At 37.1% G+C, this 24,217-nt stretch overlaps 1 protein-coding gene across 1 annotated transcript in view; it reads left to right on the top strand.

The window, feature by feature from the left end:
• LOC132205844 (uncharacterized) overlaps nucleotides 1-24,217 on the top strand; it is a 148,070-nt gene that overhangs the window by 4,561 nt on the left and 119,292 nt on the right. The window contains exon 2 of the mRNA XM_059635173.1: nucleotides 15,613-15,706. Within this exon, the coding sequence (XP_059491156.1) occupies nucleotides 15,634-15,706 (73 nt within the window). The 5' untranslated portion in view covers nucleotides 15,613-15,633. The remainder of the gene's footprint in view (nucleotides 1-15,612; nucleotides 15,707-24,217) is intronic.

Below are 24,217 nucleotides of genomic sequence, written 5' to 3'. Positions count from 1 at the left end.
AGATCTCTACAGTGAACCGTTTTGCACCCTAGCTGTCTGTGAAAATAATGTTTTCTGTTGTTTGATCGATCGATCAAATTAGTTTCGCCAAAAGAAAAGTTTGTTGAGGAAGAAGAAAGTGCCACGTGAAACTTTTCTCTGTTCGCCCCGCCCGCTCCGATATCAAAAGGGATGCAACATTCGAACACATTCACAAAAAATTTCTTTTTCTTATGAAATTCTGTTGAGTGAAAAAACCAGCAAATTATCTCAGTTTTTTACTCAAAGGCTCCCAGGCTTGAAAGGCTCTGAATTTGCTGCGGAGCGGCCTTTACCAAAGAGCAATTAAATGGGTAAGACGGGGAAATTAAAGCAGCAATTGGAGCGAATTACGCCCGCGCTCGCGTTTACTGCCGGGGAGTTGGCGCTTGTTTCCGCTCCGTTCAAACAAAGTTGTAAAGATTGAAAGCTCTGATGGACTTGCAAACGCGTTCACTGGATTAGTTAAAATCGCGTTTGGTCTACTCGCAAAGAAGATTTGTTAAAATATATTTCCTCTTTGTTCAATTTTCATTCAAAGAGAACTGACGAAATTGCTGAGTAATTAAAATCTGAATAAATTCTTTAACTTATGAATAGTATCAAATTCAGTTTCATTTTGTCCTCTCATAAATCGATTTTTGCAGGCTTTTGTTGATTCTCTGGCTTCATTGCGATGACACTTTTGCTTGCAGACAATTTTTTTTAATACCATAAGCGGCACTTTAACAGAAATTGTCCTATTAAATATGGGCTGGGTTTTAGACAGGAGGTAAAATTTAACAAAAATCCTCTAATTTGTCTATTTTGATTGAAATTGATTCAGGAATTTAATTTGATATTAATTAAAAAGTCATGTTGAGAATAATTTGGGGAAAAACTTTGTCTCTATTGATTTCTCGCTCAATTTCGCACGAAATTAATCGACGGGTGCAATTAAAGGGAGGCGCATTAGAGAGCGATTCCCCAAAGGCCTAGGCTCTCTTTGCGCTCCTGGCAGGCCTCCTCCTATATTCTTGCTCGCGCTGCCTTTTCTCTTCGCTCATGCCTTGCTCTTTCCATCTCCATCCGTCGATCCATAAAAACTGGAAACGCTCCAGGCAGCAACAATTGGCTCAGACTGTTGGTCTCTCTCTCTTTCTTTCTCTGTCTTGCTCGTCCTTTGCGACAGAAGATGTCGATACGTGCGCCCAGTGAGCGAGGCAAACGTCAAGCGACAGACGAAAAATAAATATGACGCGAAAACAGCCATCCGTCATGCACAGGTTCGCTGCCAAAATTTATTAAAATCCTCAACGGCGGTGCTTTTGGATGCGCCGTTTCCGTTGCGAACGCTGATGACAGGTTAGTTTGGCGTGGTGATTTAGTTTAGGAGAGACAGTAATTTGAGAATAATCCGATTCAAAAGGAAAATATTATTCAGATTTGAAAAATTAATGGAAATAGATAAAAAGAGCCGGATCGGATAATGTAAAGTATTATTAAAAAAAGACTATTGATGGGTTACATTTTAATACAAAATGATAAAATTTTATTAGTATGAGGATTAAATTTGAAGGTTTAGTCTTCACAATTAAATATGATCCCATGTAATATTTGAATCAATATAATTGGGAGTTTTTGTTTTATAGGAAATAGGAATTAAATGACTGCTGATAATTTGTTACTTTTCAAGCCAATGTTTATAAAATTCCCTAATATAATACCTGATATTTTATTTGAACTCTCAATATAAAACTATAATTTGCTAATGTTTTGAATATTCTCTTTTGAAAAGGTGTAAAACAATTTTTATAAATTTATTTGAACTTTCAATCTGAAACTGGTTGGAAAATGTTAAGTCGAACCTTTTTTTGCCGAATCCCTGAAGGTCTTTTTTCCTTTTGATCAGGCCAAACGGAGAATTCCGCAGTGGCAGCTTGCAAAATTGGATTTAATCGCTTTGCTAAAGGAAATCCCATTTCGTTCGCTCAATTATTCACGATTAATTAGCGAGCGCCGTTTCAAAGTGAAAAATAATTACAGGCAAGTAATCCTGCTGGTGGTGGTGCGCGCGGGACGGCGCACACGGCGCGAGCAAAAACAATCGTCGGGCCGCTTTCAGTGAATAATTGATGCTAAAAGGTCGGCGTATCCCGCGGGGCCGACTCGGAATTCCGTTCGCCGAAAAGCTTTTAGAAGAGCAAAACGGAAAAGCGCCCGATTTCGAAAGACACTGTCCTGGGGATTCAGATAAACAAACACCCACGAACAAAACAACAAAACGGAGGTGAAAGGACGAATTGGAGAGCCGCCGCCGTCTAATTACTCGGGGGAGAGTTTTGGTCGGTTTGTGTTTGGGCAACACACGTTCGCGGCCTAATCTCTTTATAATTAAAGGCCGCGGCAACAACACTCGAGCTGGGTGGTCAGCATTGACTTCTTGGGCGTGCAATTAGTTTGAAATATGGATGCGAACGAATGAAAGAAACGAAAGGAAGACAAGATCGGCTCGTTAGGCGACTTTTTTTTACTCTAATCCCCAAGACAAAGGACATCTTTCGGAGCTTCGAATAATGGGCTTCCTGTCAGCAGTTATATACTCTCATGAAAAATTAATCTCCATTGTTTATAATTGATAGGATTACCCAAAACTGGAAATCAATTTTGAAAGTATTTTTAGCGAAAAGCTTCTATAATCATACTTTGAAAAATTTATTTTCTCTTCAAAGTATTAAAAAAATTTTATTATTATATTTTCAATGACTAATGCACAAACAGTTTAAACCTATTTATTGAACCTTAATTTTTTCCGATTAAAACCAAGCTTGTCTTTTTAAATTATTTTGCAAAACATTAAAATTAAGTTTCTCAAATTCCTGTAAATATTACAAAATTGTTTTTAAGCACATGAAATAACTGTTGGCATAAATAATAAGTTATCAAATTGATCAAAAGAATTGTTGCATTTTAACAATATTTAAAATAATCCCATTTTTTATTATTAGTGTGTTTCATGATAGTTAATTTGACCTGAACGGGTTTCATTTCACAGCTGGGTGGTTGTTGAGCAGCGTTATTATTCATCAGTGGAAAAGCTCACGTTACACTTTCATACAATTTAAAGGCAGTATTATTGTATGTGAAAATGGATTCCAAAAACAAACAAACGAGTCGAGGAATAATCATAAAAAAGGCGCGGACAAATTATTGCGATGCGCGCGCGAGAAGGAATAAAACACGAGCAGGCTCGCTTACAAACGGGCTATCAAGTGACACACGAGCACAACCTGTTCGCCGTTTTTGCCCGGCCCAAAAAGAGACACACTCGCCAGCCAACACATAACACATAGGGTGGATAGAAAAGAAAGGAATTCGGCTCGTTTCAAACGAAAATTCTCGGCTGCGGTCTCTCATTATCGACGGAATGTGCGCTCGGGAATTTTAAGCCCCAGCGCCAGGGAAATAAAACAAAATCGCTGGCGATTAAAATTTATTCCGACGGACAGATTCTTCTGACTCTCCTAATTGAGTGCCGATTCGAGGCGCGAGAGATGCAGACAACGAGGGTCAGAGTTTAAACTAAAATAAACACATGGCAGGCATGAGACGTGAGTCCGATTTATTTCTTTTGGAGTATTTAAAAAAAAATTTAAAATGCTTTCCAGAAAAGATGGGAGGTTTTATGGAGTGTTATTGAAAGGGCGCCCTTTAGTTTTTTTTTTTTTTTTTAATTGTTAAATATCAATTAGGAGGAGAAGATACCATCTAGCTTCACAAGTGGGAATTTCCAGTTTTTAAGTAACAAATTTTCTTAAATTATCTTGAAGCAGGGTATTTAAAATTTTAATTAATTATTGTTTAAAAAATTAAGGAAGCCCAACCAATTGATACTTTAGTAAAGCAAAATTATTTAAAAAAAACTTTAATTTAAAATGATAGAAATTAAAAAAAAATGTATTAAAAAAAGTAAATGATTAAAATAAAAATTTAATAATTAAAATTTTTTTTCAATTGGCTTTGAATACCCTAGAATTATATAGACCCTTTGCATTCGTATTTTCGAATTATTTCATTAATAGCGTCTGAATCGCAAGAAGATTTGCAGCCGAATGAAAGTATGTGCCACTCGAGAGGGTCGACCGCCGAATTTCAGCTGCCAGATCATCCCGACGCATTCGTGCAGCTCTGCGCATGCGCTCCGTGACGTCACTACACGCAGGCTGAATGGAAAGAGAAGGGAGGGGACGGTGTGTCGCCTCGGCTGTAAATCGTCATTTTAGACTTTTGCGCAAATGCAATTTTTTTACAGTTTGCGTTAATTTAGAACGCTGAAATTTTCAGAGTTGGTAGATAATTAATTGAATAAATTTTACATCTAAATTTTTTTTTTAAATCCCCAACTGGAGCGTAGTTATTAACGTTTCCGCAAGAATTTTGTATTTTGCATTTTTTAAATATAAAATAAATTTAAAAAAGAAAAACTTAAATGGAAAAATGTAGCCAATTAAATTGTCTATAATTTCTTTCATAGGCATGATGACGCCAAAATTTTTTTTGCTTACGCCCGGAAGGTTCAAAATCAAAATATTGTTTTTTAGCAACGATCAAAATTTTTGAGATTTTTTTCAAGATAGCCAATCGATTGGAAATATAATTTTAACCCTGAAACTTAAATTTCATCAAAAAATATCCAGCCGTTTTTTAATTAGAAAATAATATTTAAAGGCGCCTCCAGCTGCAGACGATGACGAGTGGCGCGTTTTGGTAAACAAGCTGTAAATTGAAAACGGCTTAATATTTTTTGATGAAATTTGGGTAAAAGGGTCAAAATTAAATTTCCAATCGATTGGCTATCTCGGAAAAAATCTAAAAAAATTTTCTCTTTGAAATAAAATCTTATTTTTATTTTGAGCCTTCCAAGGGCAATTAAAAAATTTTTTGACGTCATTATGCCAATTAAAAAAGTTATAGACAATTTAATTGGCTACATTTTTTCTTAAGACTTTGGATTTTTAAAAAATATATCTCTAATTTTTTAACTTAAAAAACTAAAAAAAGTCAACATTTTATGATTTTTACAATGAGCAAATTTTTTTAGATTTTTTTCGAGATAGCCAATCGATTGGAAATTTAATTTTGACCCTTTCACCCAAATTTCATCAAAAAATATTAAGCCGTTTTCAATTTACAGCTTGTTTACCAAAACGCGCCACTCGTCATCGTCTGCAGCTGGAGACGCCTTTAAATATTATTTTCTAATTAAAAAACGGCTGGATATTTTTTGATGAAATTTAAGTTTCAGGGTTAAAATTATATTTCCAATCGATTGGCTATCTTGAAAAAAATCTCAAAAATTTTGATCGTTGCTAAAAAACAATATTTTGATTTTGAACCTTCGGGGCGTAAGCAAAAAAAATTTTGGCGTCATCATGCCTATGAAAGAAATTATAGACAATTTAATTGGCTACATTTTTCCATTTAAGTTTTTCTTTTTTAAATTTTTTTTATATTTAAAAAATGCAAAATACAAAATTCTTGCGGAAACGTTAATAACTACGCTCCAGTTGGGGATTTAAAAAAAAAATTTAGATGTACAATTTATTCAATTAATTATCTACCAACTCTGAAAATTTCAGCGTTCTAAATTAACGCAAACTGTAAAAAAATTGCATTTGCGCAAAAGTCTAAAATGACGATTTACAGCCGAGGCGACACACCGTCCCCTCCCTTCTCTTTCCATTCAGCCTGCGTGTAGTGACGTCACGGAGCGCATGCGCAGAGCTGCACGAATGCGTCGGGATGATCTGGCAGCTGAAATTCGGCGGTCGACCCTCTCGAGTGGCACATACTTTCATTCGGCTGCAAATCTTCTTGCGATTCAGACGCTATTAATGAAATAATTCGAAAATACGAATGCAAAGGGTCTATAGAGCATTTGATTTAGCCTTTGAATTTCATTTTATCGGGATAATAAAAATTATCAACTTCCGCGTATGTGCTTGGGTGTCAGATTATTATTGTAATCCTTTATGCACTCCTCTCTAATTAAAATTCTCCAAATTCTTCGCTCATGTTTTTGCATGTTTTCAGCTCTGTAATGAAAATACCCACGCAGCCGATCAACAAAGCGAGCGCGCACGAGCGTTTTTATTGCCGTGCGCCGACCGCCGATGTGCGGAGAATTAATAAAAAATCAACACACGTCGCGGGCGGCGGCTCTTCAAAGGCGCGTCGTCGCACCTGTGTGTCCGTCCGACGTAATACCCAACAATAGCAGCAAGAGTTTCGGTTTGTTTGGGAACGCTTTATAATTTCATTAGTCATAGGGAGAGCTGGTGTGGTCATTATAAAAATGAATTCGCTTGAAACGTGCAGGCAGGGGTGTTGTTTTACAAGCGCTAATGCACTCGTTGCATGATTATTATCGCTGGTCACGAGAGAAAGAAAAAAAGAAAGAGTTGGTTGACATCGCACACGAGAATGGCCGCCGCAGATTCGCATCTTTCTCACGCTGCTAGGGCGGCTGAGAGAATTTTTTTTTTTGCAAAAAATTCCATACGAATGAGTGGGTTCTCCTTCATGGAATGTGGTTTTCGTTTGGAGAGAAAAAATTTTGGATAAAAAATTTAATTTATAAATAAGGAAAATTTTTGTCAAATACAAAGAGGGCTTCAAGAAAAAAAATTGCCATTGTTTAAAACAAATAAAGGCAGTGAAAAAAATCCGGAATTCAGCATTTTTTGCAACAATTTTTCCAATCAATCAATCCTCCCTCAATTCTGCGGCCCAGCGTGAATTCTCATGACGGATAATAAATTTTTTCCAGTTTTATCTCCCGCTGGCGTGCTTAATGAGCAATAAAAAGCTAAAAGCTCGCATTTATTGTTTTTCGGCTTTGCATGCAACGCGCAAATAATTCTCTTTGAAAGTGGGCTCTCGTTGCTGTATTGAATAAATAACTGGGGAAAAACAGCAGAGGGCGCGCGCATTAATCAAGCTGAAAGTCGTCGCCGCCGCCGAAAAATCGATCGCGCAAGATGGAAAACACGCCTTTTTGTCCAGAAAAAAGGCGCTCATATAATGCATAAAATATCGAGCAGCCTTTTAGTATAGTGTTTCTTTTCACTCGATTCGTTCGCCGTTCATGAGCCAACCGGTCGTGCTGCTGGAGAAAGAGCGAGGCAGAGCAATTTGTCTAATATGGTCCCTGCTGGCAGCCGAATGATGGAGATAATAAACGTAATGGATCGAGCCGCTGAGAGACGAGTGAGAGAGAGAGAAAGATGCTCTCGCATACATACACTTTTCAAATCTCAATTGGCTCCAGAGAACAGATTTGATCTGCGAGGAGATAAAGGAACCAATTAATTAATTCAGTTATAATACCACTTTTCATTAAGTCTTGATAAGATGAATTATGCATATTTGAATTAAATGATTTCTTATATCATAATTTGCTATCAGCAACTACATTCCAAAAAAATACTTGAATTGCAGTATTATCACAAATTATGGCGCGTCAACCGCAAGTTTATTTTGGTCAAAAAGTGATTCTGAAGATGAATAATTTACCTTCAGTGGCAAAGTCGTTCTTCAAGTATTTACTTAACTTGAAATAATTATTCCATTTTTGGAGGTTCCTCTTTCTAATTTTGCAATCCTGAACTGCTGATGTCCAAATTTGTGTGAATTATTCCAACATACTTCTTGGAGCAAGTAGGTTTTTAAGTGATTGCTCAGTTGACCCATTCTTTATAAAAATTATAAAGACTTAAATTTTTCATATAATCTCATTTGAATAATTAAATAAATTGATTTGATTAACGATTTGTTTAATGTAATTTAAATTGCACCGCGGTCAAATTCAAATGATGTAGTACCCATCGAGCTGATCAAAGACGCAATCATTGTAATAACCATGTCCTGAATGATTATACCCGTCACTCATACACTGCTCGGTCGGATGACAAGAGCGACAGAAGCAACGGCGTCATCTCATCAGCGCGCGCGGTAATAACGATAACAGGCCAATCCATCGTTGCCGGGTAGAGAGAGTGAAGTGCTAACTAACTAGCTAAAGAGTCGCAGATGCCGTCTCGGAATCATTACGGCCGCTATGCATGCGCCGCTCCGAGCTCACTTATGGGTCTGTAACTTTATTACACCTCTCCATTATGCAGCGCGCTCGGCGGCAGCGACGGTGCTTCAATCCGAACTTTACGACTTGATGTGACTAACAAAACTTGGTCGCCGAGTCAAAAGCGCTCCGGATTACATAATGTCAACTAGCATCTGTTGATGGGCAAAATGAGCTCTAGACTAGCTCGCTTTACTTCGACAGGTGCCTCTCTGTGAATATAGTTTCTAATTAATTTGCGATACCGGTGCGTTGTAATTGAGTTTGCGCCTCACTTCTCTGTATGTGTCTCTTGAGAGGGTTCATTCTTTGTGGCAAGTTTCTAATTTACATGTTATTATATAAGTCGCTCCATTTTACCTCAGTGTATTCATTTCTGCATAGAATTCCAGTTCTATTCAAACATTGAACTCTTTAGCTCAATTGAAACTTAATTAAAGGGATAAAAACTTTTTTTCTGAAGAAAGTAGCATAATATATTATGAAAGATCCTTTAATAATATGTCTCTAGATTTATTATAAAATTATAAGAAAGAATAATTTTTGTATTACCCAACTCTGCAAAGAGAAAGTAATAGATTTTATTTGCCATTTTTTACTCCATCGATCAACTCAAAAGCTAATTTGTAAATCTTTTGACATCAAAATTTTTGAAAGTTGCAACCCTTTCTATTTAAAAACCAATGATACTTTTGAAGTATGCATATGCTTGTTAATAAAAATATATTCTTGAGACTCCAAATACAACTGACATGTTATCTACATATTAGCATACCTGCTTTGAAATGAAGATGCGTTCAGTTAGTATTTAAAAAACTAAATTATTGTTTTGACAAAAATGTAATTTTTCAATCGAAATTGGCTAGTAATAAATTAATTCTGTTGATTTAGAATTTTCATCAAAAAGTTTTTTGTTTGTTATTTTCCATTAATTTTTTTCCCAATTTTCCTATGCATGCCATTTTTTGGGTCATGTTTTTCCTAACAGTGCGAAATTGGGATAATTGAAAAACAACAATCACCCTGCATCGATTTTTGTCTTCTCTCGTCGTTTTCCCGTTAGCTTTCGCAAAGACTAATTGCCTTGTGTGCGTTATCAGTGAAATTGCAAAATTCTCCTTTCGCCGGGAGCGCGACTTTTGCTAATGAAAATGAAGCGCACGTATATATAATTAATTGCTTTTCCGGCTCGCAGCGCTCGGCTAAACAGCCCCTCATTTCCAACGGATCGTGTTCAATATTTGATCATTTTGCGCGCAGGTGAAATGAAATTTTAACTCTAAAAAATTTCGCAACGTGGCTGGAAACGCGATAGCTTGATTCGGACGGACGAAACAAAAACGCAATTACAAAAGTCATTACGCATTCATGGCTCTTCGCGCCGCAAAAAAATAAAAGCATAACGACGCGGCCACGTCACGCACGCGAATGGTGCATTACGGCGGGGGTGGTCGGCCGAAAGGGCGCGGCCACCCGCTACACAGAGAGTGCGGGTTTCGAATTAGAAGCGATGCTTTATCGCATCCAGCGATGATTGATGATGCAAAAGCGCAGCGGGAAAAAGCGGCTGCTCATTTGTTGCCCGCGAAATCGAGCGATAAGACACGGAAATTCCTTCGTTATTGCCTCGCTCTCGCATGACACCGGCAGCGCTCGCGCGTTTTGTTGTACTTACACAGACCGATACGCGATCAGCACTCAATATTCCTGTGTTATCAAAAGTTAAGCACAAAAATAATGAGGCTTTGTGTTGCAAAACATTCAGCTGCCCAAACATGAACATACCTTGATTGCTATCAATACAACACCATCCCATTTTTATTTTATTTCAAGTAAAATTAAAACATTTTTTTTGGCACTGAATTTACATCAGTCTATGTCAATTTTGTTTTAATTTTTCTTTGCTAAATAAAAAAAGCTTTAATTGAAACTTATTTCTTTTTGCAGCTAACTATAAATCATATTGCTGAATGCTTTTCATTTCTCTCTTGCAATTTGAAACCAAAAGTTGTGTGAATCTATATTAGGGGTTGAGTAGCATAAACGAATCAGCAGCTGATACAATATGGCAAAGCAATTAAATCAGTTTTTAGAAAATAGTTTCTAAAAATAAATTTTTTTGATATGGCTTTGGTTTGGTTTAATGAAAGTTTATTTAGTTCAACAATTAAAAAAATTACATACATTTTAATTAATTCAAATTACTTATAAGAATAACTATAAAGATATACATTATTATTAATCACTACAATTGCACAAAAAAAAATATGTTTTTAATTCATTTCAATTCAAAAAATCTATTAATCATAGAATTGTCTAGTTTTTCCAACAATGTAAGCAAGCAGAGTCGTTTATTATAATTCTAATCATTTTTCACCGTTTTTCCTCCACATTGCAATAATTTCTCTGCAGCAGCGGCACTAGCTGGAAATGTCTGTTTTTCCACTGAATCTGCTCTAGAATTTGCATCCCACGGTGAGCTTTAAGCACACATGCATATGAGCTCACCGCTTTCATACAGCATTTCCATCATGGTGCACATCATTGTACAATAAAAAACGCCGGCGGGCACGAGTGCAGGCAGAGAGAGGGCCGTTAAAAGAGCATTGTGTAAAAAAGCAGCGCACACGAAATGAATCCGCAGAGACTGAATGAACCAAAGTACACAGAGATGCATTTTTATATATACTTTTTTATACTCGGGTCGAAACGAGTCCAAGTTGCCGGCGGGCGCGACGTATGGCGAATATATATAATAATGATTGGAATCCACCCCTATAATATGAGCTGCCAAATGCACGCTGCAGACTTCAAAGCTGCTGCAAATAATAATATATGATGGAGTTTGTGCGCAAACAAATTTACACGGCACGTGAGCAGTTCGCCGGCCGGGTCAGATTAATAATGAACATAATTCACATTTCCTCTCTCTCTGGCTGTATGTGTTTGATTGGTGGTGTGCCTGGGAAAGTTTTGAGCAAGGGTCAGGACAATAATGGAATGGAGCGAGCACAAAAAGCAGAGGTGAATTAATTATGAATCATTGCGCGCGCGGCTGATTTGTAGCGGCGAGAGTGAAATTAATCATGAGAGCGCAGGTTGATTTGTCGATCTGAACGCTGCTAATTACCTGAAATGCTTTTGATCGCATCCTCATCAATCGGGATGATTTTTCCCTGTTTGGATGCTTTGACGCGAGAAATTGCCTTTCGCAAATCGGATTTTGGGCCTAAAAGAATCCTGCCGAATTTATACATAAATCAACATCAAAGAGAGGTGAAATAAAAAAAAAGCAATGTTTGACTTTTTTCTCCAAAGCCAGACAAGGAAAATAATGGCCTATATTAATTTTGTGTGAATTTTTTAGGTGAATTTGTTGTATGAGGAAAATTCACCTGTTATTAGTCACAGACATTGTCGATAATATATGATACTGATAAATACATGTTACCAGATTAATTGACAAGTTTTTTGCAGAGCTGTTTGAAATTATTTTTGGACACAAAAATGGTAAACATCAGTAACATGCATAATTATTACAAATGTTTGTTATTTCATAGTTTTTTCCTCATTTCCATCAGAAAATGTTCAATGGCTATCCTAATGAGGAATTTATTTTAATGATATTTAATTAAATCTAAATTTGTCAAAATGGAATTTATCCCTAGCTTTTCTTGTTGCAAAATGCAGTGAAAATTGTTTGTGCTCAAAAGAGGGAAAGAAGATTTAAATTTCTTTTTACTGAAAGAAATTATGAATTTATAATTCATTATATAGCAAAAATATAATTTTGAGACTTTTAATATCTCATTTTCAATACTCCTATCCACGTAAATCATTCACTAGTGTGTGTTGCGCTTGAGAGGCCTCTTTGTTCTCACGTCAGGCCCCATTATGGCAACTTTTCAATTTGTCGCCAAGACTCAATTACACATCTCGCTACTCTTGCTCTATTCCGACGTCAAACTTGTGCCGATCGAGTTATGTCAAGAGCATTTTGCAACTCTGCACATAGAGAACATGTATACGGGTACAGCTAGAAAGAGAGGCTAATTAACCAAATTACGCCGGCTGGCGCAGCGCAGCTCGCAAAGTACTGCGCGAAATAATTTCAAAGCGAGTAAAATGCAAGATGCTTTCTCGGGTGTAATCAGCAACGGGGCGATGATGATGCTCTTAACTACTTTCATATGCGCGCCGCGCTCCATTACATCATAATTAATGTAAAGGTGTTAACGACTTGGAGCTGCGCTATTCGTTTTAATTATTCACTCGACGCGCCGTGTAACCCCGCATCCATTTATAAAAGCAGGCCCTTTTCCGACGCGACTATGTTCTCTCCCCGCACACCGGAGAGTGAGAGAGATGTGTCAGTCAAAAAGCATCGCGGAATTATTCAGCGCCCTTTCCAGCAGCCATTTTTTCTCATTTGTCCGCCTGATGGACGTGCGCTGGGCTAAATTTTCCCATCCCACGTAGACCAACAGGGAAGGATTAATGCGACAGTTTTGGCAGAGAAACACAGAAAATATTTCAGTGGGAGAAAATAACTTTTGCATTATAGTTATTTCCAGCATTTGCTTTTTGAAAGAGAAGAATGAAAGATGATTTAGATGAAAGTCTAAATGTGTAGCAAAATTTAAAAAAATGCTACAAGAATCAGCAAAAAAAATTGACATTTGGCTAAGTTCTTTTTAGTTGAAACACAACTTTTTCATTCCAAAAAGTTAAAATTGCAAAAGATAAAAATATTTAGATTTTTAATTGTTATTTTTATCTTCAATTATATTAATTTTTATCTTTTATTTTAACTATTATTTACAAATTTTATTACTTTTGGAGCATGTTATTTTGTGGAAAATATCAAAATTAGAAAACCTTATCACACGGCATCTAAAAATCTTATTAATTGTTCCGCTTCCACTTGTAATGAATATGAAGCTTAAGTGAAATTCTGCTTCTACTTCGTGTTCTTCACTTGTTTATTATTTAAAATATTTTGATTATTGTTTCTTTGTAACTAGTGTTTTTTCGTTTGATTACTAACCTCCGAAAAATTCTTCCATGTTATTCTCCGTCCTGGAGAGCTTCTCGTTCTCGTCGAATTTTCTGGTGGTTGGATCCGAATTCTGGGTGCCACACTTCTGAGGCGCGATCGCGCCTTTCCTCTCTATGCAGAGCGCGCGAGTCAAACGAGGCGAAATTCCCTGCTTTCATCTCTGCTGGAGCGCCGTGATGATTTAATTATAGCGTCGACATATGGGCTCGCGGTGACGACACGAACGAAACAGATGCCGTGAATGGCTTCATTATGCGCCGCCAATTCTCTAAATAATGCGTGAACGCGGCGCGGTGGCGGCGGCGTGAAATTGCGCCCGCAAAAAGTCTCTTTAATTCGTTGCTGCATCAGCTGCCCGACTACTAAATGGTTCTTTTGGTAAAATGTTGTTTCTGAAAGGGAGGGGACCGAAGTCTCCAAAGATGCCCATTTAAATTCTTGCTGAGACTTTAACGGCGTGACACGCTATAAAATTAAATCGAGCAAGCCGCGCTTGGGAAATAAGAAGTTCGGATTTAATCAAGAAATTAATTCCTTTTTACTGCAGCCTTCCTCCCGCGCTCTGTAAACTTTTAATCAAGTTGTTAAGTCCAATTGGCCCAACAACAGCGCAGTGTGGAAATGAAAGAGAGTCGTTGGATTTCAGTTCGCGGCCTGTTTTAATCAAGAACAGATTCTTAAATCAGATTTAATTAAAGTGGGTTGCAACAAACTGGGCCAATTTAAGTGACATCATCATTGTGTAAATAATTGAAATTACTACTTACCATTTTTTTTCTTAAGTTATTTTTAATCTTTGCAGACAAAGAGTTGACACCAGATAAATAATAAAAAAAAGTTAAAATTAATATTCGTGACACTTGATCTTTCAATAAACTTATTTTTACCTCTTTTGTTGGAACAAAAAATCCTATCCTTAATTATACCCTTTTATAAATTATCATCTCATGGGCAAAAAACTTGCAAAAAAGATGTTTGTGAAGCAAACAGAAAAAGTAGATATGGCCTTTGCTGTTTTCCTCCGCCGCCACGGCAACGAAAGGAAGAATGCCAAAATTAAATTTGTAAAAATGTCATTAGGTCTGAGTGCCTGAGCTCTTCATATTTGTCCGAGTCATGCATGACTGGGGGGAGCACTACACCCATCCATTATCAGTAATGATACCCAGAGCCAAGTCGCTGCTGGCTGAGTTCTTCTTTGTTTGTGCAGGCCAAATTACGCGGCAGCGCACTCTCGTTTTTTCTCCAGCATCAGTGGAGAAGAGATGCTGCCATTAAGACGTTCCTTCTCCTTTTGTTATCCAATTGCTCCACGGCAGCAATAAAATTTTTATATATACCATCCGGCTGCACATGGAATTCCATTGAACTCTGAAGAGTAAAAAATGGGTTTGGAAAAATAGCAGGGATGTGAAATCTGTTCTTTTTTTTTTACTTCCGAGCAAAATTGAATTCCACTCGGTTTTAATAGTTTTAGTAGGGCAGCGATTTGATTTGGGTCAAAGGCTGTTGCGTGTTTGATGTGGCAAATTCGCCGAGCAGCATCGGTTCATAAAAATTTCAAAATAATGAGCTCGGCGGCGCTTAATAGAATCGGCTGATGGTATATACAAAGGCACTGCAAACAAGCGGTCGCTCTTGTTTGAACGGGCATCGCCGTTGTTTTTCATTACATCACACAGGTCATTTCACGAGTCATTAAGCCCTGCCGCTATTTTTTATAAAGTGAAATTAAAAACACTATAAAACCATCGTTCGATGTGGAGGGGAGGCCGCCTCGATTGGTCGTTCCCCCACCCCTAATATAAAATGACCAATGAAGGAAGAATGCTGAGTTGGCTAACCTGGAATAAACGATGCAAATTTTAAGTTACATTTCAGCATTTCCAAGATATTCATTTTTAAATTAAAGTTTACAGCTTTGCGTTCTTCTGGATTTTTTTTACATTTCAAAGTTTTGTCCGCGTTAAAATCCACTGAATTATTATTATAATTGTTATAAAGTTATTATTAACCTGATAACTTTGATTATTATGAACTTGATTTTTGTCAAAGAAATCCAAGACACTTAAACAACCGCCTGGTGCTTTTCTGTTTTTCTTGAACGGCGTCTCTTTTCTTTAAATCAGTTATATCTTTTATTCAAATTTTTTTTCTAATTTCAGAAGCATCAAATTTTTTATGTCACATTCTCCTCTGCATATTGAAATGAAAAAATAAAAATCCCCGTCCATTCCTGCAAAGCCACAAACGAAACTACTCATTCCCGTTTTATGAACGTGGTGCGCGCCTATAAAAAATATACAAGAGCTGAAGAGCATGAGGGTCTGTAGCTGTCTGTTATTTTGTCTCTCTCTCCCACAAAGCCGGCGCTGTCTAGTGCTCAACTACTACTATGTATGTTTCTGTGTTCCAGAGCTGTTGCTGCGCTGCTGCAATGGGTCCATCTGCGGTCGCACTTCTGATTGTTCTACCTGCACTGCTGCTGGCCTCCGCCGCTTCTGTTCAAGGTAAATCGCTGCTTTTTTCTCTTGAATCCCAGCAGCAGCGACTATTCTGACTGACAAGCCCCAAATTAGGCAACACGCAACTCCAGCCGCGTTTCTTTCTTTCTTTTTTTATTATTAAAACTCGTTCGTGGTAATTAATCGACTTATTTGGTCCTTGGTCGCGCCAATTATCGCGGCGGCAAGTAGGCTGCGTGCCACAGAAAAGCGCCTGGCTTGTTTTCTGAAGAAACAATAACATTGAGAGGGGCTGTTTATTTATCTTGCGGGGTCTATGTGGGAATAAAAAGAATGAGAGCTGCCTTTGATGAACTGCAATGTTTAGAAATTCTCTTTGAAAACGTTTTTCTTTTCTATAATTCCGTATAATTCTTTAAATAAATGAAATTTTCACTCAATTGATCGTTCTGAAAGAAATTGAAATGCAAAAATTTTAAATTAACAAGATAATTAAGGCGTTAAAATTTCATTGTTACTCACAAACTTACAAAGTAATGAAAAAATGAATCAACAAATTTCAAATAAAATCACACCTTTTTGTTTCAATCTTTCAATTATATTTTATTTAATTTTCAAATGAAGTTTGGTAAGAAAAATTCCATAATAGAGGGCTTGGAGAAAAAAGCATAATTCAAGAAAAGAAAATACTGTAGAGCTTTGAAATTTATTCATTGAATAAATGTACCAAACCATTTATTTTATATAGTATTTTTTTTTTTTTAATTAAATACAATCTTACCAAAACTCTGTTACCTCAAAACAATAAGTTACACTTTTCATCTCGTGCCCAGCTTTTTATTTTCCTCGCCAAGCCCGCTTTATAGTTTTGTACTTACAAACGCTGCACACAGTCTAGTTTCAAGTGACATTTTTATTAGACTCGGAAGTTATTGTTTGCAGAGCCGAGCATGACGTAATGTGGCAAACTCAGGGCCATCTGAAAAGACATTAACTCAGTCTCTTCTGAAAGAAACAAAACATTTTATTATTTTTCCCATTTTTTTTTCTTTTACGTCTGCACGTGCCCGTGAATGGGATAGCCTCTGGTTTGAGTGAAAAGCGTTGCTTTTGAAAATCCACACACGTCTGCGCTGAAATCAGCATCGCGGCCCCGCACTGCAGTGTGGCTTTTGTAACCTGACACCGAACGAGCGAGCTAAAGTGCATCTTTGGCTGGTAGTAATGACCCGGCGGCAGCGTCGATCCGCAGCGGAGTCGTGGTTGCGCTGCTAACGGCGTTCGTTCTCTCGCATAAAATATTAGTGGCGCAGCATGAAAATTTCACAAAGCCAGTTGCAGAGAGATGCCTGTGGGGAGAGCTCTAGTGAGTATTATTACATAAAGTAGCCAGCCGAGTGTGCTGTTGAGAGGGCGAGGGAGAAAAGGTGCTTCTTCGGTTTCAGCTCGTGGTCAGCCCAAGAAAGCAGCGCTGAATTATTTTGTACCTTGACGAGGGTTGCTCTCCCGACACGACAACCCGGCCGACACCGAAATCAGCTGGGGTGCACAAGAGTGAAAGTTCGGGCCGGAAAGGTTAATTAGCTTGATATCGCTGCTTTAGCGACGGAATTCAAGATCCTTTGTTGTTTCATATAGAAAAGAACTTCTAATTTTAATTAAATATTATTTTAAAAGTCTATAAAATATTTTATTTCTTTATTTTCAGTTCTTTTCAGTTATTTATTTTAGCATCTAATTTTACAATTCTTTTTATTATGTTTGATACCTGCAAAATTTATTCATATTTTTTAATTTTATTAACCATGAACGAATTTTTAAAAGGAAATAAAATTTGACAAATTAATTGAGTGCTACATTAATTAAATTCTATCACTTTTCCAAAAAGAGTTCATTCCTCTTCTTGTTGATAACTTATTTATAATATATTCAATAAAAAAAGAAAATACTGTTGATAATGTGGTACATTTTAGAAATCTGACTCAAGAATTTAAAAATGCACTGTGCAATTAATGCGAATAGTGAATTGTTAAATTTTATGTACTCTTTTTGTCGCTACCTATTAGCTGCAATTTTAATGACACATTTGTAAGGTTCAAGAAAATATTTTTTCTTGGGTTTGAATTTTTTACGAACGGAAAAGTAAAGAAATAATATTATGTAAAATCGATAAACCTCTGCTTGCATGGACGTATCTGGTAATTTTTTGTTAAAACCGTGGTAAAGCAATTACCAAGAAATTTTAAAGTTCTGATTGATTCTGTAGAAACAGTATTAACCCTCATGATTCTAAAAATGAGTCAATTTTTTAATCCAGTACTTTTAAATCGATATCAATATAAAGTAAAAATAAAAATTGTAATTTTGAGATAGAAATCAGAAGAAAATAGTTTTTCCTTAATCACTATTAAATATTTTATCCTTTCAATTCCGTTTTATGCAAATACTAAACGATAAAAAGATAGAAAAAAGGATAAATGTTCATTACTTTGACAATAAATAATTCAGAAAATGTAGATCACCGTTGCCTGTTTTTCTTTTTGCAAACAATTAAAAGCACGGTCGTTTCTTGACGGGTCATTGATTTATGTGTGGGAAGAGCGCTTTAATAAATTTCAGCTCGACTGACATGAAAAAATCCGCCCACCAATTATTCGCCGTGTATTTGTGTGTTGACATCACTCTGCGCAAATGAAAAACAAAAAAAATTTTTTTGCTCCCCCTACTGGAAATAAATTAAAACGACTCTCTGTGCAAATAGAAATCGTTCGGCTGAAAAAAAAAGAATGTTCCGATCGGAGAAAAATCCACTCCTCTTGCGTAAAAAAGAAAAATGGCTCGGCGGCAGAATTTTCCTGCTCGGCGAGCACAAAAGTCGCACTCGTAGTAGTCAGCACCTCTGGCAATTACCAAGTGGCGAGCAAACAGACGCACCTGGCCGCGGCAATTCCTGCTGATCTCATCGTTTTTATTACATTAATGCTTCCACTCGCCCGCTCTTTTCCAATCTTATCTCTCGCCACGCACGGAAAAGGGGCAAATTTTGTCCGAACTTATCAGGGCCGCCGCATCAGGGTGGCAAACCTGCTAATGAAAGTCGTAAATACATGTTGGGGCGTTTATCTTGTTGCGAGAGGTGTCGTTCGGGCAACAAAACACCGCTTTGTAGTAAAACCCCCGGTTGAGAGAAGCGCCTTGTGAAACCCTTATCGCGAAAAGAGCATCTCTTGAGCCGAGAGAGGCCGCCGACAAGTGACGTGCCTGTTTTAATTAAATTTTTGATTACGCAACGACGGGGTGCTGGTTGACGAGATGAATTATATGGCGCGGTGTAAAGCCTTTTACTCTGAAGGAAGGTGCACTTGTTGCGATTTTTCTCTTCAGATTGAAACTCGTCTCGGAAGAGTGGTTCAGTTGAGTGGTTTGTTATCAATATTTTTCCAGAGCACAGAAGTACATACTGGAGTTTTTAACGAAGTTAATTTTAAATTTAATTAATTCTATGCCACCTTAATGAGATTTCACATTTCAAATGATGTAATTTTAATAACTTTATACCACAATAGAAGCTAATGTTAATCAAATATTTAATTTCTTTTTCATAAATTAAACATTTCTTACCAAATTTAATATAATTTATAACTTGATTAAACTGAATTTTTCGGTTCTAATTGATTTAATTGAATTTATTTTTATAACTGTGTTTTTATAATTACGATTAACAATCGTGTTTAATTCTCATGCTTTCATTACATACATGGGCAGAGCGCACTTTGCGCTCTGCGATCTGCGCTCGCGCTCTGCGCTCATGAGCGCGAGCGCAGAGCGCGATCGCACGATTTTCAAAATCGTGAGCGCGAGCGCAGAGCGCGAGCGCATTGGTCGCTGAGCGCAGCGCTCAATTGCGCTCATTTTGCGCTCAAACCAAGAGTAAAAATTCCCGAATTTGATCAAAAATTGTAATGAAAAACAGTGTTTTTATACCAAAAACTTAAAACTGATCCCAATTTTGGTGATTTAACTTAAACTTTATCATTTCCAATTGCCGATGTATTTTTTGTTATATTAAAAAATTGTCTAAAAAGTCGCACTTTTTCCTCGGATAAAAATATTTTTGAGCGCAACGCGTGAGCGCAAGACTTTTTAAAAATTTGAGCGCGAGCGCAGAGCGCGAGCGCAACATTTTCAAAATCTTGAGCGCGAGCGCAGAGCGCGAGCGCACTGTTGCCAGTGATCGCGAGCGCGAGCGCGAGCGCAAAATTGTTGAGCGCACCCATGTATGTTTCATTATTGTCTTTAAAAAAAAAAATTATATTAAATCTTTCAGAAAAATAGGCAATAGAGAATAACAAATTTAGATTTTATTCTTCCAAAAACCAGTCACACGCTCTCAATGTCAGACCATATAAATATTATCCAAGTTTGCCACACTTTCCTTGTACTTATCAGCATGATGTGTGCTCTGAATTCGTCAGAGAGAAGAATTAAGCAAGGTGAGTGTGGGAGATAAGAGAGGAAACGCCATTATCAAAATTCGTGCGCGTCTCTCCGCCGAGCTTATTTGTTGGAAACGGAGTCTGTGTTAGAAGGAATATGCGGCGGAGAGGATTAGAGGAGCAGGAAACATGTGCACCTCATTAGAAGGACTCTCGTCTCTCTTGCTCTCGCGCCTGTCATCACACATATCATTTCTAAATATCTCACGGCGGCACTTCCGAATTCATTAAATAATCACGTGTTACTTAAGAATAATGGAATTTGTTGTCGCGGCGCGCGAGAGCACTCTAGCTGACTGAGATGAGCTCGCGGTTTGTGCTTAATGGAGCCGAGGTTAACTTTTGCCAAAATGAAACGCCGACAGCGCAGATTATCTTGATATGAAAGCAATGGAATTAATTATACAAATAACGTATCTGGGGCGTGCATTACGCTTTGCTCCCGGAGCGTAATTAAATTTACTTGAACGACCCCGGCCGACAGAGTAGCTTTATATACGGCGCGGCAGCTTTTAATTACTCGCCACCACCGCCACGTTTTTCGCCTTTTCATTATATGTGTGTGCTGCAGGAATTAGCTCTTTGTTTTTCATTTCTTCCCGCCGCCGCCGACACTCGATGTTAATTAATGTTGATTAAAATGTCTGCTCTTTTCTAGCCTCGTTTGAAAATTATCGCTGATGCGAAATGTATCATTACGGATACAAAATAATGTTGTGAATGAAAAGTTACTTGGCGGAAAAGAGATCAAAGAGACCTGAAATTTTATTATAGAGTTATAACAAACTTGTGTTTTGTTCTGTTTCTAGAAATGGAAATAAAAGTTGCGCTTAAGGTCCTAATTATGCGCGCGTTCAATTAATTTTATGAAAGCGAAGATATAGATTTCAGCTTTTTTTCTATCCAAATTTATTCGTTTAAATTAAAGCAGTCTTTGTGAGACTTTTTTGTTTCAAATTTGATGTCATTGGCGTGAGTAAAAGTGATGAAATTATTTTCTAACTTTAATTGTTCAAAATTATACTATTCTTTTTTGTGGCTTCTTTTAAAAAATTTGAGAAATTTGATGGCTGAACTATTATTTCATTTCATCTCTTTTTCCTTCTATTGAATTTGTTCCTTTTGTGGGGCATTGTTGTTTGTGTGGACATTTATAAACAAATATTGTAACTCAATGTTCTTTAAAAGAAGAAAAACAAATCTTCAAACCGTGTTATTTATTTGTTATTGGTAAATCTCCAAACGTAGTATTTTTTACTTACATATTATTATTGTTTGATATAATCAAATTTTACGTCTCTTATGCATGAAACGTATATTAAAAAAAAAAATAGGGCTTAATATTCCTGTTCAATAAAGTAGGTGGACCGACAATTTCTTTATCTGCTAAATTCTATTAAGTTTCAAATACGGTTATTTTAACATTGTAACAAATTTTCTTGTGCTCAATTTTAATAATCTTTTCCTCTTTGTATGCGAGTTCCATTTTAGCAGGGTGGAAAATTTTCCCTTTGATTATTTCCCTGGAAAACGAGTTACAGGTCACAACCAACGTCTCAAATCTCTTTTTTCACATTGCTTTGGATTCCACTTTAATTTTAGTTAAATATTTAACTTTTAATCGAATTAATCCTAGTTTTTCCTATTATGCAAATTGTAACAAAAAAATTGTAAGTACATTTGTGCATTTTATTTAATGAGAATACATAAACTGAAACAACTGAATTGGTACAAAAATATATTTATTGTATTTTTTTTTAAATGGTAACCTGCTTAGAAAGAACCTTATAACGTCCGAAATTTTAATAAAAAGATGAATGATTTGAAGATTCCCAATTTTCTTGCAATTTAGTTACAAATTTTGTTATTTATAACATTCAAATTCACAAACATACCTCCAACTTTTCTAGATAACAAACGGTCGTTTGCTTTGCGAAAAAAAAGAGAGGAATTCGCGAATGGCGCGAGTGAGCGAAATAAATATAAATTTTCCGGCAAAGCGCGCGAGCACTGGTCTGGTGCCAAAACGCAGAGAAATGAGAGCGATTCGCCGCGAGAGAGGCATTTTCGATTAAAATTCCTGGCGACCCACGAAAACTGGCTCTGATTACGAGGAGGCGACGAATATCTTCACCCCACTTGGAGTGTGGGAAAACTATAATTTGCAGGGATGTGCGAGAGTGAGACACGCGAACGGCCGAGATGCAAATTTATGGCTCCGTCGACTGCAATTTCCACGGACAGTTATGGCTTTCGCACGTGCTTCGAGTGGGCCAGCTCTTTGTCTGGCGTCGGGGGGATGCGGGGGTTGTTTGGGTCTTTCGCCAGCAGCCGCTTCCACCCCGCCGCGCCCGATCTTCCGCCCCGTCTGCGAGACGCTCTTTGGGACAAACGATTTTGCACAACGAGGGCCTTGTTTATGCGCAGTTGTTGTCTGTCCTTTTCAAGAACAAAATCAAGAGCTCTTAGATAATATTTAAGTTTCAAGAATCATATTAATTGGCCCTTCAAATCTTAATTAGTTTTGCTCCAACTTCATACCCTTGAGATCGTAAATCTCATGCCGGCCATCCCTGAAGCAAACAATTAAAATGATGTTTATATTGAAGTTAAATTTCTATTATTAGCCCAGGAAAATATTAACTGAACAGAACACGGCATTGATTGACAAAACTGGCAAGGATTTGATCAAAAATAGTTTAAATGCCTGAAATTATAAGAGCAAAAATTATATGTTTGAAGCCAGCTATTTTTCACATCATTGAATAAAAATTAATAATAAAAAAAAATGATGTAAATTATCTTTTCACTCAATAGATTTGTCTTGAATTTGTTTTGTTTTAATGATATGAATTAAAATTTCTAAAATACTAATTATTGTTTTCTCTCTTCTGTTGCAGGTAAGAATTCAAGATTGCTTTCGGAACGAAATGCTCGCTCCGTAAATTCATTTTTCTGGAACGTATCACTGAAGGTAGGACGCTTATTTTTTTTTTTTTTTTTACAAAACGATTCGGCGATCAAACTTTGAAGGAAAATAGTGAAAAGTGCCTCGCTCTGTCTCTCTTCTAATAACAAACGCAATTTCCATTTTCGCCACGGCGCGCAAAAACACTTTATACGAAAGCCATTTGTTGATGCACCGCTGTCGACGGTGGCGTGAAAAATGCTGATTAAAAAATTCATTTCCCCGGCGCTCTTTAGCGGTTTGTTTTATGTTGAGGCTGACAACGGGGCGACGGAAATAAACGCGCGCGCCGAGGTTTGCTGTCACCCCCCGATGAAATAGTGAGGAATTTTTTGTGAGTGCCGCAGCAGCCGATCGTTACTCGCGAGCGCAAGATGAATCGCGGCTTGTTAATGAACGCCTGCACGATAAATAGCGCGCAGTCATCGAGAGAGTCGTCCATTTTTTCAGTAATATAATTTGATGGAAATAAATGAGAAGGGGTGAAACGCGAGAACCGCAGTTTCGAGTTGCACACTTTTGTGAAAAATCGAGTGACACGCCACATTTTTCCTCTTAATCAAATCATTCCACGTGAGAAATCGCGCACGATTTATTTTCTTTCCGAGGAAATTTTTTTTATTCATATAAATTGGCAGTTAATTTGCAGGCTGATTGAAAGCGCAGCAGCCCCGCATGGTTAGTTTTCGATTGATCTCGAGCGGCGATCAATCTTATCGGTGGCCGCCATGCATTAATTACTCCCATCAGGGCTATTAATTCCGATCTAATAATTATGGCACCGCAAGTTGGCTGGGGCGCGCGAGGGGCGAATGCTGCTGGCGGTTGGGCCTCCGCCGAGAGAGATAAGCACAGAGTAGAGAAGACAAAAGGAAATAACAACAACATTGAAGAGCTAGAGTTAGGAATAAACCTATGTATAAGTCAACATAAATTAACAGGGAAAAATTGATTAAATTTGAAGTGTGTTATAGAAATTACTTCACTATAAAAAATAAGTTTGACAATTTCAATCGAAAATGTTTTCCTTTCATATTCAATAAACCAAGTACATACAATTTAATGTGTTAAAAACCTCTCGATTATTAACTA

This window comes from Neocloeon triangulifer, unplaced genomic scaffold (assembly GCF_031216515.1).
Source record: "Neocloeon triangulifer isolate White Clay Creek 2 clone unplaced genomic scaffold, ASM3121651v1 ptg000001l, whole genome shotgun sequence".
In the NCBI taxonomy this organism is placed as follows: Eukaryota; Metazoa; Arthropoda; class Insecta; order Ephemeroptera; family Baetidae; genus Neocloeon; species Neocloeon triangulifer.
The sequence above is the reverse complement of the archived record's forward strand: the minus strand, read 5'-3'. Positions and strand labels throughout refer to the sequence as shown.